This window comes from Felis catus, chromosome A3 (genome assembly GCF_018350175.1).
Source record: "Felis catus isolate Fca126 chromosome A3, F.catus_Fca126_mat1.0, whole genome shotgun sequence".
NCBI classification, from domain to species: Eukaryota; Metazoa; Chordata; class Mammalia; order Carnivora; family Felidae; genus Felis; species Felis catus.
The window spans coordinates 110,301,266-110,316,557 of record NC_058370.1 but is presented as its reverse complement, the minus strand read 5'-3'; the positions used below and the strand labels follow the sequence as shown (position 1 = coordinate 110,316,557).

Genomic DNA, 15,292 nt, shown 5'->3' with positions numbered 1-15,292 from the left:
TTAAACCACAACGTATTTTCTATGAAGCTTTGGCAACTTTGGTATTTCCATACTTCAGCTTTTTTGTGTTCATTCTCACTTGGCTAGCTATAAGGATCTGGAAAACCAAACGTTCATCTTTGATGAAAAGAAGCAGGCTTAGGGGTTTAAAAAAAAAAAAAAAGTCCGAATTTTAATTCTAAATTATGGATAACTGGGGCATTTCTATTTTATTAAAGTAGCAGAGTTCAAAAAAGTTTAAAATCACAGTATATTAATAATGCAACTATAAATACAATTGGAAAAGTAGAATACAAAGTAATGAAAACTACATATTTTATTTAAAGCAAGATTCATCTTCACAGAAAAAAAATAATTCGTTATCTATTTAGAAGGAATAAGGAACGTGTATAAAATTTGAACGCATGGATTTTAGAAAAGAAAAAAATGTTATGTGACCCTGCTGATTGTAAAGACTTTTCAGGACACCATGCCAAAGACACTTCCTGGCAGTCAGTGTTTAACACACAAAGGGAAAAGAAAACAAACCTACACTCACAACTACCAAAACCCAAGCACCATTTGCTGCAGCTAACATCAACCTGCAATTATGAAGCCAGTGGCATCCCTAAAAATGAGCTCTGTCAGAATGACTTGGCAGGGCCCAGGCAATGCTCTCTACACAACAGAATACAGACACTACTTGCTCTAAAAGGCCCTTTCCAAGGGAAGTCATAAGACAGAACTAGCTAGCAGAAAGAGGGACAGACCCTTTGCTCCCATATATGCCAACATATATTGTACACTCACAAAATTGACAAATGCTGTAAATATCAAAGATGTCTGAGTCACAGGACCTGCCCTTATGACAATTTAGCTGAGAGACATAATATACATATTTAAACACATATATTTAATACATATTCAGTAACAGTGTAGTCTAATATATGATTCGTTCATTCAAGAACCATTTAGTAAGCAGCTACTATGTGCCAGTAACTGCTAGACCTTAAAACACCCTTAAGTGACTCAAAACCTAGTGAGGAAACAAACACACAAAGCAGGAGACAGGTGGTATAACTGAGACACAGAGGTTCTCAACACTAATCCTCTCTTAACCAAACCTCTGGATTAACCAGTATTCTTCAGTCCCTTGGTAAAACACTGCCCAACGCCCAGGGCACATTAAGTATTCACAGCTAGAGTATGCTATTCTTTATAATTCACCCATACACTGCGTTTTCAGTCAAGTTGTATAAGCTCACCAAGAGTCAATCTGGTTTCCTCCCAAACCTGTTTATGCCAATTGCACTTGTTGCTTTGATTACATAATTCAATTAAACATTACATAAACCAATAAAACATACGTATGAAAAGAAAAACTAAGTTGAATGCTTTGGGAAGACAACACAACAAAGGAGACCTACTAAGCAGGAGACCTGCTATCAAATTAAATGTGGGTGACACAACTGTGAAAGACTAGGGAAAAGTCATAAAAATCGAGGATTCTGTACTGTATACTTTACTCAAGGAAAACCAAAACCAGAAATCATAACCAATGTATTGTAATTGTAGCTTTTTCAAGAAAGACAACACACAACTCCAATCAGTGTTCTTAAAAAAAAAAAAAGTGAAGGGCAGATGGGCTTGGTCTTACGGTGACAAATGACTATGCGTTTATATTATTTTTAACTTAAATGACTTGGTATCATTTCAACCAGATTAACTGCCCAACCACTGATCAGGATGGTGTTTCTGTTATTTATACAAGCTCTTAGGGGAGCATGAAACTTCACTGTGTCTGGAGGTTTCCCAAAGACAGTAAAATGAAACTTGGAAGAGGATTAGAAATTCACCAGGCAGACAAGGGAGCGAAAATATCCCAACCCTATACATTGACTCAAAAGCATGAGAACAAGAAAAGTGTCAAAATATTTTTCCTTCCATTTACCATGCCCAGTCCCACCACTCAAACTTTTCTTATGGCAAATTATTTATCTTTTCTATGAGTTAGGGAATAATTATTACCTACCACAAATAGCTTTGTAAAGATTAAAATCGATCACACGTGTAAAGTGCTCTACACTGTACCCAGCACATGGTAAGGGATCAACAACAACAATAAAAACTGTTATTATTGTTGGAGGGGAAAGAAGAGGAAACAAAAGCTAAAGTACTGGGACCATGGTACCATCTTCCCCAAGTAAGGACTCTTTGAAGTTCAATAAGTGTGCTGACCCAGATCTCCAGGCTCCTCCTTGTTCCCTTTTAGCTTTACATGAATCCACATTCCTCAGGAGCAGGTTTTGGTTGTGCATATAATTTAGGCTTTGCTTACTGCTGAACCTTCTCATTTAGGAAATACAAACAAAAAAACTGAGAGCAAGTCCCAGACTGGGCTGTAATTTTCCATCAGGTGAAATTGGTATCACCCTTATGGAATCTGACATCTTATTTATTTCTCCTAACTAGATATGCTGGTATTGGATCCAATTTCTGTCATATGTAAATGAGTGCTAATGAAGCCTGTGTGTAACACTCCCCCGGCCCTTTCCTTGGATCTCTGTAGTGCAGTCATGCCAAGAACCTATTCACCACACCCAAAATACCTATTCCACCCAACCTTCTTCAACATTTCCCAGCGCTCCCCTTAATTCCAGGGCTTCTACTCCTTATTCTTCTCCTGTTCTTATCTAAAACAAAACAAAACAGGGGCGCCTGGGTGGCTCAGTCAGTTAAGCGTCCGACTTCGGCTCAGGTCACGATCTCATGGTCTGTGAGTTCGAGCTCTGCCTCGGGCTCTGTGCTGACTGCTCAGAACCTGGAGCCTGTTTCAGATTCTGTGTCTCCCTCTCTCTCTGACCCTGCCCCGTTCATGCTCTGTCTCTCCCTGTCTCAAAAATAAATAAAACGTTAAAAAAAAAATAAAACAAAACAGAACACTACTCATTTTTCCTTGAGCCATACTGCTTCTAAGCCAGTCTACAATAAAATTTCCTTCTTGCATATCAGTATTTTTGAATATTCCATCATCTTATTTAGATAAGGTACTTTTGTTATAAAAGTTAAATAGCACTGTCTGCCAAAGAAAGTGATTTTATTTCTTTAAATACCTTAATGCATAACAGCAAATACATGGTTGACATTATTATTCTGTTCAAACAGCATATGTAAAACAGATGGGCTGAGAATAACCTAATAACAAAAGCACTACACAAAAGGTGATATACGATCAATAAACACTAACTATATTAAAATATACATACATATATATGTATAAAATATGTACAAAATATACATGTATACATATTTTAATATAATGTGTAGTATATATAGTATAGCATATATAGTTAGTATATACATATATGTGCCTGTATATAGCGTAGTTAGTATATATATGTATGTATATATAGATATACACATACACACACACAGACACACACACACACAACATAATTAGGCTACCCTCAGAACAAGCTGGAAAAGATCCGAATTTGCAGACTTTTTTAAAGAAATAAACATTTTACATCAGTATTCTCTACACAAAAATAAAACGATTCGAAGAAACTAGAGTGACACATTGTTAAACACCTTTGAGGAACACAAATCATTGAAAACTTTCCTGAGCCCCTTAAAATGCAATCATTTCACTAAGTCACATGCTTGACGTTTGAAATATATAAGAATTTACATTATGACAGCTACTCAAAGCATACTTAATCATCTAAATATTGTAATTCACTTGGCTACTTCAGATCAGAAGCAGCTACACAGGGTAAGGGACCAATAAAAGGAGATGATGTATGGAGAACAATGCCTGGGCTTGGGTAGTACGACTCGTGGGTTCTAAAGTCAATCCCCACCAATTCAGAGTGATCAAGGACCATTTACTTATTCTCTCTGTGGCCCTAACTGATAAAACGAGAGATGAGATGGGAATGTAAGCTGGTGCAGCCACTCTGGAAAACAGTATGGAGGGTCCTCAAAAAACTAAAAATAGAACTACCCTACAACCCAGCAATTGCACTACTAGGCATTTATCGATGGGATACAGGTGTGCTGTTTCGAAGGGATACATGCACCCCCATGTTTATAGCAACACTATCAACAATAGCCAAAGTATGGAAAGAGCCCAAATGTCCATCGATGGATGAATGGATACAGAAGATGTGGTATATATATTCAATGGAGTATCACTCAGCAATCAAAAAGAATGAAATCTTGCCATTTGCAACTACGTGGATGGAAATGGAGGCTATTATGCTAAGTGAAATTAGTCCATCAGAGAAAGACAAAAATCATATGACTTCACTCATATGAGGACTTTAAGAGACAAAACAGATGAACATAAGGGAAGGGAAACAAAAATAATATAAAAACAGGGAGGGGACAAAACAGAAGAGACTCATAAATATGGAGAACTGAGGGTTATGGGAGGGGTTGTGGGAGGGGGGATGGGCTAAATGGGTAAGGGGCACTAAGGAATCTACTCCTGAAATCATTGTTGCACTATATGCTAACTAATTTGGATGCAAATTTTAAAAAATAAATAAATAAAATTAAGTAGAAAAAAAATATATATCACTTTTGTAAACCACACCAAAAAAAAAAAAAAAAAAAAAAAACAAGGGATGAGACTATGCAAGTTCTAAGGTCCCACAGGAGGTAAAATATTCTTAGTCTAATGAAGGGAATAGAAAATTGGGAGTCGAGCTATGCAGGGCAAAGAGAGGGGACGTGCGCACACGCATCCCTGTCAGCCCTAGAATTCTACCGTTACATGTGCTAAGATGAAGACTACAGACAATACATACTCTAGGAATTAACAACAGGTTCATGTGTACAGTTTCTTCCTCCTGTCTGTCTCTGCTCTCCCCATCTCTCTTCCCTCTGTCTCTTCTTTTCTTCTACCCCCTTCCTTAGCTTCTTCTCCTGCCTCAGGTTTCTCTCCTGAACTACAAAGTTCCTCTGTTCCTATCTCCAGTCCTCAATGCTTTCCAGCTATTACCATCTACTACTACATCTCTAGCCTGCTCCTTACTTCTGATACTGTCAGTTTATTGTCAGTATTATTAAACTGTCAGTTTTACTGTCACTATTAACAGTGGCATAAGTAGCCACTATGCCAAATGCATCACTTAAACTAGTTCTTGGCTCCTAAAGTTTAATTTAAATAAATAATACCAAATAAGTAAGTAAGTAAGTAAGTAAGTAAGTAAGTAAGTAAATAAATAAATAAATAAATAAATAAATAAAACAGTTAAAAGCATTCTCTCCACAGAAATCTCAACCAACAAAAGCAAACCACTTATTGGACATTTATTATAGGTCACAAACTTTGCATACTCTATCTTTTTAAAATTACAACTACTCTGTTTGGTGGCTATATTTACAAACAAAGATGGGGCCCAGAAAAATTATATACTGGAAATGATGGAACTAAGGCCCATACTTTCCACAGCCACACTGCAAGAGACAATGACAATAGACTGTTGTGTCAAATTGACCACTAAAGCAAGAAACTCCAAAGATCCCAAGGGCAAGTTTATTTCTAATGGCCCAGAATTGAAACCTGAAATCCATTAATAACATTCATAAATCAAAAAGTATGCTGGGGCACCTGGGTGGCTCAGTCGGTTAAGCATCCGACTTCGGCTGAGGTCATGATCTCATGGTTTGTGGGTTTGAGCCCCATGTTGGGCTTTGTGCTGACAGCTCAGAGCCTGGAGTCTGCCTCAAACTCTGTGTCTCCCTCTCTCTCTCTCTCTCTGCCCCTCTCCTACTCACGCTCTGTCTGTCTCTCTAAAAAAATAAAGATTAAAAATTTTTGAAAAAATGTTTAAGTAAAATAATTAAAATAAAATAAAACAAAACAAAATAAAATAAAATAAGCCTGACATCAAGTAGAGAGTAAGCTGACAAAGGGAAATCAGTCCAGATTATTTGGACTTTCAAACACCAATCAAGGACTGATTAATAAAGGGGTTGGTTTGTTTGTTTTAAATTCTGCTTTAATTTTACCAAGATTTTGGAGAGAAGTTGTGGTCTCCCCCCCACCACTGGGACTCAAAGAAAAGTAAACTTAGATAGTAAATAAAGTTTAGGGTCAAATAAGGATATCTCTTAACAGAGAAAAAGTATCAATTATATTTCTCTACAGATAATTACTGGGCCATTCTTATTTGTCAATTTTTGAAAGTAAGATAACTCAGTTTTCAGTAATAGTGCCTCAAATTAACTCTTCTACTGAAAACAGTTAAATATTCTGGACAAAATATTTTTACATATTTAAAAGGCAAAGCTGATAAGAAGTAAGGAATTATTTGGCCAAAATTGAAAGGAAAATGGGAACCTAGTAAGGTAAGAGAACAAAAGCCACTTTTGCTCTAGAGGTACTAGCCAATCAGAACAAATCTGAACCTTAAGTTTGGACAGCCTTATAGGACCCAAAGAGCAAAAACTAAAGACCAGGACCATCCGGAGTAAAAAGTCTAACAGGTGATATGTCCCACATTTAGCTAAGACCCTGTAGCATATTCCTTCAAGGCAAAGGTGAAGGATGCTGGTCCTCAAATGTATTTGCGGCCAAAATTTGCATCAGCTGGGTGGTCCAAAACCTCAAGCAATGAATTGGTTTTAAAATGGTTGTGGATTGCTAATGCCTCCAAAAACCCATCAGAGCAAATGCAAAGACCTTCTAAAGAAGACACCTTTATTTGAGACCTCAGATTAGTCTTAACACCTTTCCAAGGACAGCGAGCAGCACACAAAAATATGCATACAAAGAAATAAGTTACCATGAACAAGGACCGGCAAAAACAAGAGACCACAGAAAGAGATCTCCAAGACTTCATGCAGAGGAAGTACAGATATACCACCTATAAAAACAACTATACTCACTCGCTTTAAAGAAAAAGAAACTTGAAGATATCTTCAGGGAACAGGAAACTATTAAGAAAAAATCCAGCAGATTTAAAATGCAACCAAACTGAACTTCAGTAATAATTAAAATTAGAAACTTATCAGCTGGCTTTAAAAGATTAAATTCAACTGAAGAGAAAATTAATGGACTGCAAATAAGTCAGAATAAACAGATAAAGAAGGTCTAAAATACATGTAATCAGAGACCTAAAGATTAAAGAAAAGAGAATGGGATAAAGCAGAAATATAAAGAGATAGTGACTGATGATTTTGCAGAAATCTAAAGAGATAATGATTGAGGATCATGTAGATTTTTCAAAGAGCCTAACAAAGTCACAAATAAAATAAAAAGAAATATATACCCTGAAACATCATAATGAAACTCAGAACACAAAGTCCAGAAAAAAATATTAAATGCAGACAATAAAATAAGCTAGAAAACAGTGGAACAGAGTAAAATCTCCAGGTCTGTTGTTTTAAATAAAAAGAAAAATGATAAGTAAGCATTAGTGTGACTGATTATCTCAGAAGGGTCTAAGGATCAAGCAAGATAATGAATTTAAGGGCTTGGAAAAAACTGTACAGGTATCTGGAGACTTAAGTGACAGTCTGTACAAAAACCTGTTTCATTCTCGGTCATTCAACCTCTCTGTGGGCCTCACTTTACCTGCAGAAGAAGGTTGCAGCTGATTTTTTCCAAAGTTCATTCCAGCTCAGAAATTACTCTATCATTATCTCTCTCAGTCAGAGGGAGGTGAATCAAATTATAATATTCTACTGGCTAAAAATAAAATGCTAGCTATCATCAGAAAGAATAATAGAAACGTAACAAAAATTATATCCCAATTCTATAAAAAGCCATCCATATCTGGAATACTAACAGATGTCTCCAAACAATACATGTAAAATCAGAAACAAACAACTAAAGCAGTGGTTCTCAACCCGTGCTCCCTTGAGGGAGCTCAAAAAAACACTAATACCAGGGGCACTAAATCCTAAAATTCTGATTAAACTGGTCTGGGGTAGAGCACAGGAAATGAAGATTTTTAAAAGTTCCCCCAGATTATTCTAAGGTTGAGCTAAAGCTAAGAAATACTGAACTAAAGTGACAAAAAATAATTTTGAGTCATACTTGACTCCTTTTTCCTCAAACGTCACATCCTATCCTTCAGCACATCTTGTTGGTTCTACCTTCAAAAATGCATTCAGGATCCATTAGATTTTGAATACGTATCAAAATAGACATTCACATATCTCATCACTACCAGCTTAGTTCATCTCCAGCCTGGATTATTAACTAGACTCCATGACTCTCTTACCATTGTCTTCCCTCCAAGTGCATTCTAAACCCTTGCGATGCTGTTCCTTTACTCAAAACATTTCAACTGTCACCCATCTGGCTGAGGTACAATCTAAAATCCTTACAATGGGCAAGACCCAGTACGGCATTTCTTCCATTCTTCTCCTCTACTCTAGCCACATGTGCCTCATTATTCCTCAAACATTCCGAGCATGCTCCTTTCCCCCCTACTGTTCTCTCTGCCCTCCCAGAACACCCCCTCCTTAATTTCACCTTTTCAGGTCTTGCTCAAATGGCATCTCATCAGGTAAGCCTTTCTTCCCCACTCCACCCCACCAAGCACTCCATATCCCCCTTATACCAACCACATGACTGTGGTGCTTACTACCACCTAACATTTTATGTATGTAAGTATTCATTATTGTCTGCCTGCAGGATCTATTTTATCCATCTTGTTTCTCCAGTGCCTAGAACAGGAGCTGGCATAAAATGGGTGAATAACATTTGTTGACTGAAAATATGAATCAATAATGCCAAAATCCAGATTAATAAATACTCCAGTCTCTATGCCACATGCCCTAAGCTACTCAATCATATCACCTTTTTCATACAATTCTAACATTTCCAGGTAAATAACAGAGCCTCCCCTACTACACACACCCCCCAAAATCTAGGGCCAATAGTTTTTGTTTTGTATTTACACGCCTGCTTTCTATTAAGTCAGTAATTTTCAAATAGGTTCTCATTACTTCATTAAGTTCTTTCTTCTTGCTATTCTCCCCATTCACTGCCAGCTCTCTTTTGTGCTATTCTAAGAAAATCTAAGCCCCCACAATGATAAACACTGATTTTTCTACATCTTGCTTGTCTATCACTCCAACTAGACTGCATACTTCTTGAAGGTCATCTAGCTCAATGTCTCACATAAAGAAATTTCCCTCGATTGTTATGATTAGTATTCCAACTCCAATTCCTTTCACAAATATAAAGCTCAGTAATAACCCTAACCATTCTTTTCCCATGAACTGCCTATTCTCATCTGAATGGTGGTAGTGAGGCAGGAGGGGGATTATCAAAAATAAAGAGAATTCTAGGGATACCTGGGTGGCTCCGTTGGTTGAGCATCTGACTTCGGCTCAGGTCATGATCTCATGGTCCGTGGGTTCGAGCCCCACGTCGGACACTGTGCTGACAGAGCCTGGGGAGCCTGCTTCAGATTCTGTGTCTCCCTCTCTCTCTGCCTCTCCCCTGCTCCCGTTCTGTCTCTCTCTCTCAAAAATAAAAAACATTAAAAAAATTTTTTTAAAAAGAGAGAGAGAATTCTACATTAACTGAGATGGGCAAGGAGGGGAAAATGACAAGTTTACAGCACAGTATAACTGGTTCCTTCCTCCCAAGACCTGAAGAAGGGAGGAAGTGGTAAAGGCAGACCAGGTAGGTGACAGCTTGGATTGCCTTGCACAACTCTGTCCTGACAATCTGAAAGAGCAAGACTAACAGGTTCCTGAAGGGACAAATTAGACTTAATCTTAAAGGTATTTTTGTTGACTTCGGTGTTAATGACTTGAGAAGAGATTTAAAAACCAAAGAGAGGACATCAATTAATCCAAATTTCATCACCACTCATTCTCTGACTTCCGATTTCTTCTAGAAAAATTTAAATGGCAAAAGAAAAATGAAGGGGTATGTTCACATTTAATGATGTTGATAAAAAGAAATTACTTTAAAAATATGTTTTCAGTTGTGAGATTCCCACAAACTCTCTTCCCAAAAAGTATGTTATTTGTTCTGTTTGGAAAATGACACATTTTTAAAGTTCCTCCCTGGATGCTTAATTTAGTGTAAGCACAAATGAAAAGATACTGTAAAAATGTAGTGCTTTCAGTGTGAGGAGCACCAACTGGAAACCTACCTGAGCTTTAACATTTGCCACTAAAAATCCCAGAAATAGCATGTGTGCGCGTGTGTGTAACATTCTGCCACTAAAAATCCCAGAAATAGCATGTGTGTGTAAAACTGAAAAGTGACTACAATTATAGGTAAATTGAAAAGCTGAAATGGAGGGGTGGAAGGGGAGAACTGGGAGATAGGACAAGGGTAAGATGAGCTGCAAACTCCCAAACCTCCACAAGTAAAAAGGGAAGAGTTATTATCTTGTTTGTTTTTGACCAAATTAGTGTGACTCACCTTCCCTAAACTGGAAATTAAAATTTAAGCAGCCACATAAAAAAATCATTCTCCACACCCGAACAACATTAACGCTAAAGCCTGCCTTTAACACTTCCTTGAAGTCTGAAATCCACAATTTCATTTATGGAACGCACTGTCTAATAAAGTGAATTACTAATAAATTTAAATGAAGCATTCAAGTCTGCTTATCACTATACAGACATGGTCAGATTCATTTTGAGAAAAGTTACAAATACCAACAGACTAGATACTAAAGTACATAACGGCAGACATAAAAAAAGTTGCCAAAGAATACCAACATAGAACTGTGGAAATAAAGAATGAGAAGAAATTTTAGAAACTATGGGTCACTGCCTCGCTTCACTCAACTCCTCCCAGAGGCCTTCCTCACCCACCGCATCTAAAATAAAAAAGCCGCGGGGAGCCCGGGTGCTCAATCAGTTAAGCATCTGACTCTTGGCTTCAGCTCAGGTCATGATCTCACAGTCTGTGAGTTCGAACCCCAGATGGGGCTCAGTGCTGACTTGGGATTCTCACGATCTCACAGTTTGTGAGTTCGAACCCCAGATCGGGATTCTCTCTCTCTCTCTCTCTCTGCTCCTCCCCTGCTCACTCGCTCTCTCAAAATAAGTAAACAACCTTAATAAAAAAAAATAAACAAATAAAATAGCTGTCCCTATCACATTCTATTTCTGTACCTGATTTATTTTCCTCATCCAAGGTGCCATTATGGTTCGGTATATTATGTACTTACATTTGCTGCTTCTTTGCCTGCCGACTAAAACGTAAGCTCTATGAGGGCCGAAGCTCTGTCAGTTGTGTTCATCCCAGGCCTTTCGAGGCACACAGCTGGCACTCAATAAAGTACTGAATAAATAAATGATGAACCTGAAGTTCACAGAGGTTAAAGGATTTCCTCAAGGTCACAGCCAGCAGTAAGCACAGCTGGTACCAAAACGCTGTCTACTCCCTCTTTCCATAGCCACTTCCACTAGGCCAAAGCACCCTGTTCCAGCACATGATTTTCTATTTAACAGATTCCTTCTTTTCTTTTTTTAAGTGCCAAAGAAAATACCCGTTACCAAAAAAAGTGACACGCCGGGTAGCATTTTAACTTCAAGTGTTTCACCAACCAAAACTATACTCAGATTTCAGAAGTGTACAAGATTAGCCAGTAAAACAGCAAGGCACAGCCACTCAGCTCTCCGAGTTCCTTGTGAAATTGGTGTGTGCCTCGGAAGTTTTAAGATCAGCTTCGGAAACACACTTAGCAATTCAGAATGGCCTGTAAAGTATCAGCCTCACTTTCTTCTAAGAGCCCACAACAGCTCCTTCCTGGATATGCTTTATCTTGCAGATTATGCAAGGAAATGTAACCAACTTTAAAGTCCCTTTTAGTTCCTTTCAAAGTACAAGGCAATCTCACAAAACACTGGGCATAAAATTAACCCTTGGGAAGTTTCAGATTCTGAGAACAGGAAACCATCTCCGAACCATCACCTGACGGTGATCATCTAGGTTCTTCATGATCTGAAATACCTAAAAGAAACGCGGAGGTGGGGGGTTGTGGGGGGGGGGGGGGGGTGGAGGAAGAGGAAAAGAGAAGAAACGTTCACATACATCAAAAAGGAGCTGATATCCCTCATAATACTTTAGCCCAGCATCAGCTTCTTGCCTAAAGTCAAGGCCCCACGCACACAACTTCGGTTGTCTGCTTTGGTCACCTCCCTTTCAGAGAGACAGGAGCCAACTACCAATACCTTTCGCAGGGAACATCTCTAGACCTAGGATGGGACTCACTAGGGCAGAGGATGATTTGCTAGACGTCTCTCAAAACTACTGTCAGCCCAATTAGTTAACTGAAAGGGACGACCTAAAATGTGGGACGGCAAGAGAGTTGAAATGAGACTGAGTTAAGAGTGTGAAGGAGCAGACGAAAAGGAACGGGGAGGGTAAACAACGCATCAGGGGCTGGAGTGGGAACCTAGGTCAAGGCAGCGGGGTCAGGGAAAGGCAAAGGTGAAGGGGGGAAAGACATGCGGTTTCTGAGTGGGATGGGCGGGAGCAAAGGGGGAGGGGACGAGGGGGGCCGAAGGGGGAGAGGGGGGAAGGGTCCTGGGCGGGGCGGAAGGGAGCGAAGAGGCGGGATGAAGAGGGCCAGGCCGGGAGGGTCTTTACCTGCAGCTCCGCCCGCTCCACCTCCCACTGGGCTCTCTCCACCTCGAAGCGGGCCCACTCGTGCTGCAGGAAGTGCAGGATCCCAGGGAGGCTGTATTGGGCTCGCGCCGCCCCCGCCGCAGCCGCCCCGTCGCCGGCCGCGGCAGCCTCCGCCAGAGGCCCGAGACCCTTGGCACCGCCGGCGCCCGGGTGGTTGTTGCTGAAGAAGACGCCGGGACCCGCCTGCTCGTCCATGGCGGCCGCAGAAACCCCGGGAGCTGCCCAGGAGCCCAGCAGCGGAGGCAACGGCGGCGGCCAGCAGCGCCTCCTCCTGCCTCCGCCGCTCCCCGCCCACACCCCAGTCAGCAGGGAGCAGCCGCCTGGGCGCGGGGGCCGGCCGAGCCCGGGACGGGCCGGGAAATGGGTCAACTGCGGCGCGCGGGCGGCCCAGGGCTTGCTGGGAGTTGTAGTCGCGGGGCGGGGCGGCGGCAAGCGCGGTCGCTGCGGCCTGTGGGGCTGCGAGAGACTCGGGCGCGGCCGCAGCTCCGCCCCCGGCCCGCCCCTGCCCGCCCCTGCCCGCGGCGGTGGGGGCCGACTGGGCCGGGAGCGCGGGTTTCCTCACCCGCCGGTCGGGCGCGAGCGGGCTGCGCGCCAGTGCCCCCCTCGCACGCGGAAGTTCTCGGGCGGCGCGCCCTGTTGCATACACACACACACACACACACACACACACACACACACACACACACACACACACACACACACACACACACACACACACGGAAGTTATCGCGCCAAGATACCAGACACACACACACACACACACACACACACACACACACGGAAGTTATCGCGCCAAGATACCAGTCCGAGCAGCACATCTTTCAGGGCTTCCTGGTGGTTGTGCTAAGAAACAAGCTCAAAGCGAGGTTCGGAGGTCCGGCTCCTGGACGACTCCAGCTAGTTGGATCTAACCCTCTCCCTTTGGCTCCAACTTCAGTGTTTCTCTGGCCCACTCCTCAAGTTCTGGCAATCTGCTTATCGCTATCGCTCCTCCCTTTATTTATTTATTTATTTTTTCTCCCTTACGGATTCAAACCTGTTGCCTGATCAGTTTTCACTTATAAGGAACTCTGATCACCTCTCTCTCCTGGACCAGCCCTTTTCAGCTTCTACATTCTAAATTGTTGGCACTTCATCTGAAACACTGCTCCGCTGAAGTCCCTTTCTCCTGCAGTAAATCTTGCAGTAGTAAGTCCTGTAGACTTTTCAAGATATCCGAGGGTGTTATTTCGGTGTCCTTTTTTTCTACCTTTTCCCGCGCGGTTTTTACTCAGTTCAACTCAACAAATATTTGATTGTCAGTTATTTCTGTCGCTGGGGACATAAAGATAAATGACACAGTTCCTGCCATCAAAGGGAGATTGGCAAGTATATAATCAATTCTCACAGTGCCTTAAATCAACACCACCTGAAGGAACAAAGTCCCTTTCTCTTCCCTAGAACTGTCTTAGGTATCCAGGCACTTCTCCCTTTTCACTTGTCCTGGTCCCAGTTTCGTCCACGGTTCACCTGCAAACCCGCAGCAGTATTAGCCTTCAAAAGCACATCAAAGTACTCTCAAGTGTTTCTCCAAATCTTATCCTCCGAAGTCCCTGAAAATATGTCACTATAAAGTCACACTACAACAATAATGAAAGGAAGGCGCCTGAAAAAAATTTAACAAATGAAAATGAAATGAAGCACTTATCTTGTCCCCATAACGAGTTATCTGTAATTCTTTTATTTTGTGGGATGGATTTCCGGGATATCAGACCTGATGGCCATGAAAAAAAATGTAAAGATTTCAGCTGCCTGGTGACATGTCAGGGAAGGACATCCTGTTCCTGTCCTCCCCCAACCCTTCCCTTCCCATGGCTGCTTGTGGAAAAGACAGGAAACACACTGTATCTGCCCTGGTTGCAAATAAAGATGGCAAGCTCTCTTTTCTCATTTATTGAATGTTTCTGCTTCATGAATTCATTCTTTATTATAATAAAAGTGTGATCCAGGCTTGGCCAAATTCCCTGTGTCATAAATTAGTTTGGCTGTTAAGTGTCCTTTGAGACACTGCCCAATCCTCTCATTTTACAGCTCAAGAAACTTAAGTCCAAAGAAGTTGAAACTTGTCCACAATGAGGCTTTGAGTGAGTGGCACAGTCCAAATGAGACACTAGAATTCCTGACTGCTAGTTCATTGATCTTTCCATTAACACGTTGCCTCCTCTCTTATCAGACCTACCAGAATGTGGAAGGGACAATAATGCCACTATGGCATATTTTCTCATCTGGAAGATTTAAGTACTCTTACAAGTTTAAAATGCTAGAAAGTTGTTTTTTTTCTCTAATAGAAGACATGGCTGACAATTCCCTGAAATAAATTCATAACACACTATAAAACAATTACATTTAATGGTAGCTGTTGAAGAACTCATTAGTCCTTTAGCCAGACTATCAAGAAAAAGGGAGAGGACTCAAATAAATAAAGTCAGAAATGAAAGAGGAGATATTACAACTGATACCATAGAAATACAAAGGGTCAGGGGTGCCTGGGTGGCTTAGTCGGTTAAGCGTCCGACTTCGGCTCGGGTCATGATCTCACGGTCCGTGAGTTCGAGCCCCGCGTCGGGTTCTGTGCTGACAGCTCAGGGCCTGGAGCCTGTTTCAGATTCTGTGTCTCCCTCTCTCTCTGCCCCTCCCCTGTTCATG

General features: G+C 41.1%; 1 protein-coding gene across 2 annotated transcripts in view; it reads right to left on the bottom strand.

The window, feature by feature from the left end:
- Positions 1-12,938, bottom strand: part of STRN (striatin) — a 94,292-nt gene extending 81,354 nt beyond the window's left edge. Inside the window, exon 1 of one of the 2 annotated variants that reach the window (XM_023251959.2) lies at positions 12,569-12,938. In XM_023251959.2, coding sequence (XP_023107727.1) covers positions 12,569-12,802 — 234 coding nt within the window. In that variant the 5' untranslated portion in view covers positions 12,803-12,938. The remainder of the gene's footprint in view (positions 1-12,568) is intronic. The other variant, XM_023251960.2, reaches the window with a different exon arrangement.
- Between the last annotated feature and the right edge of the window lie 2,354 nt (positions 12,939-15,292).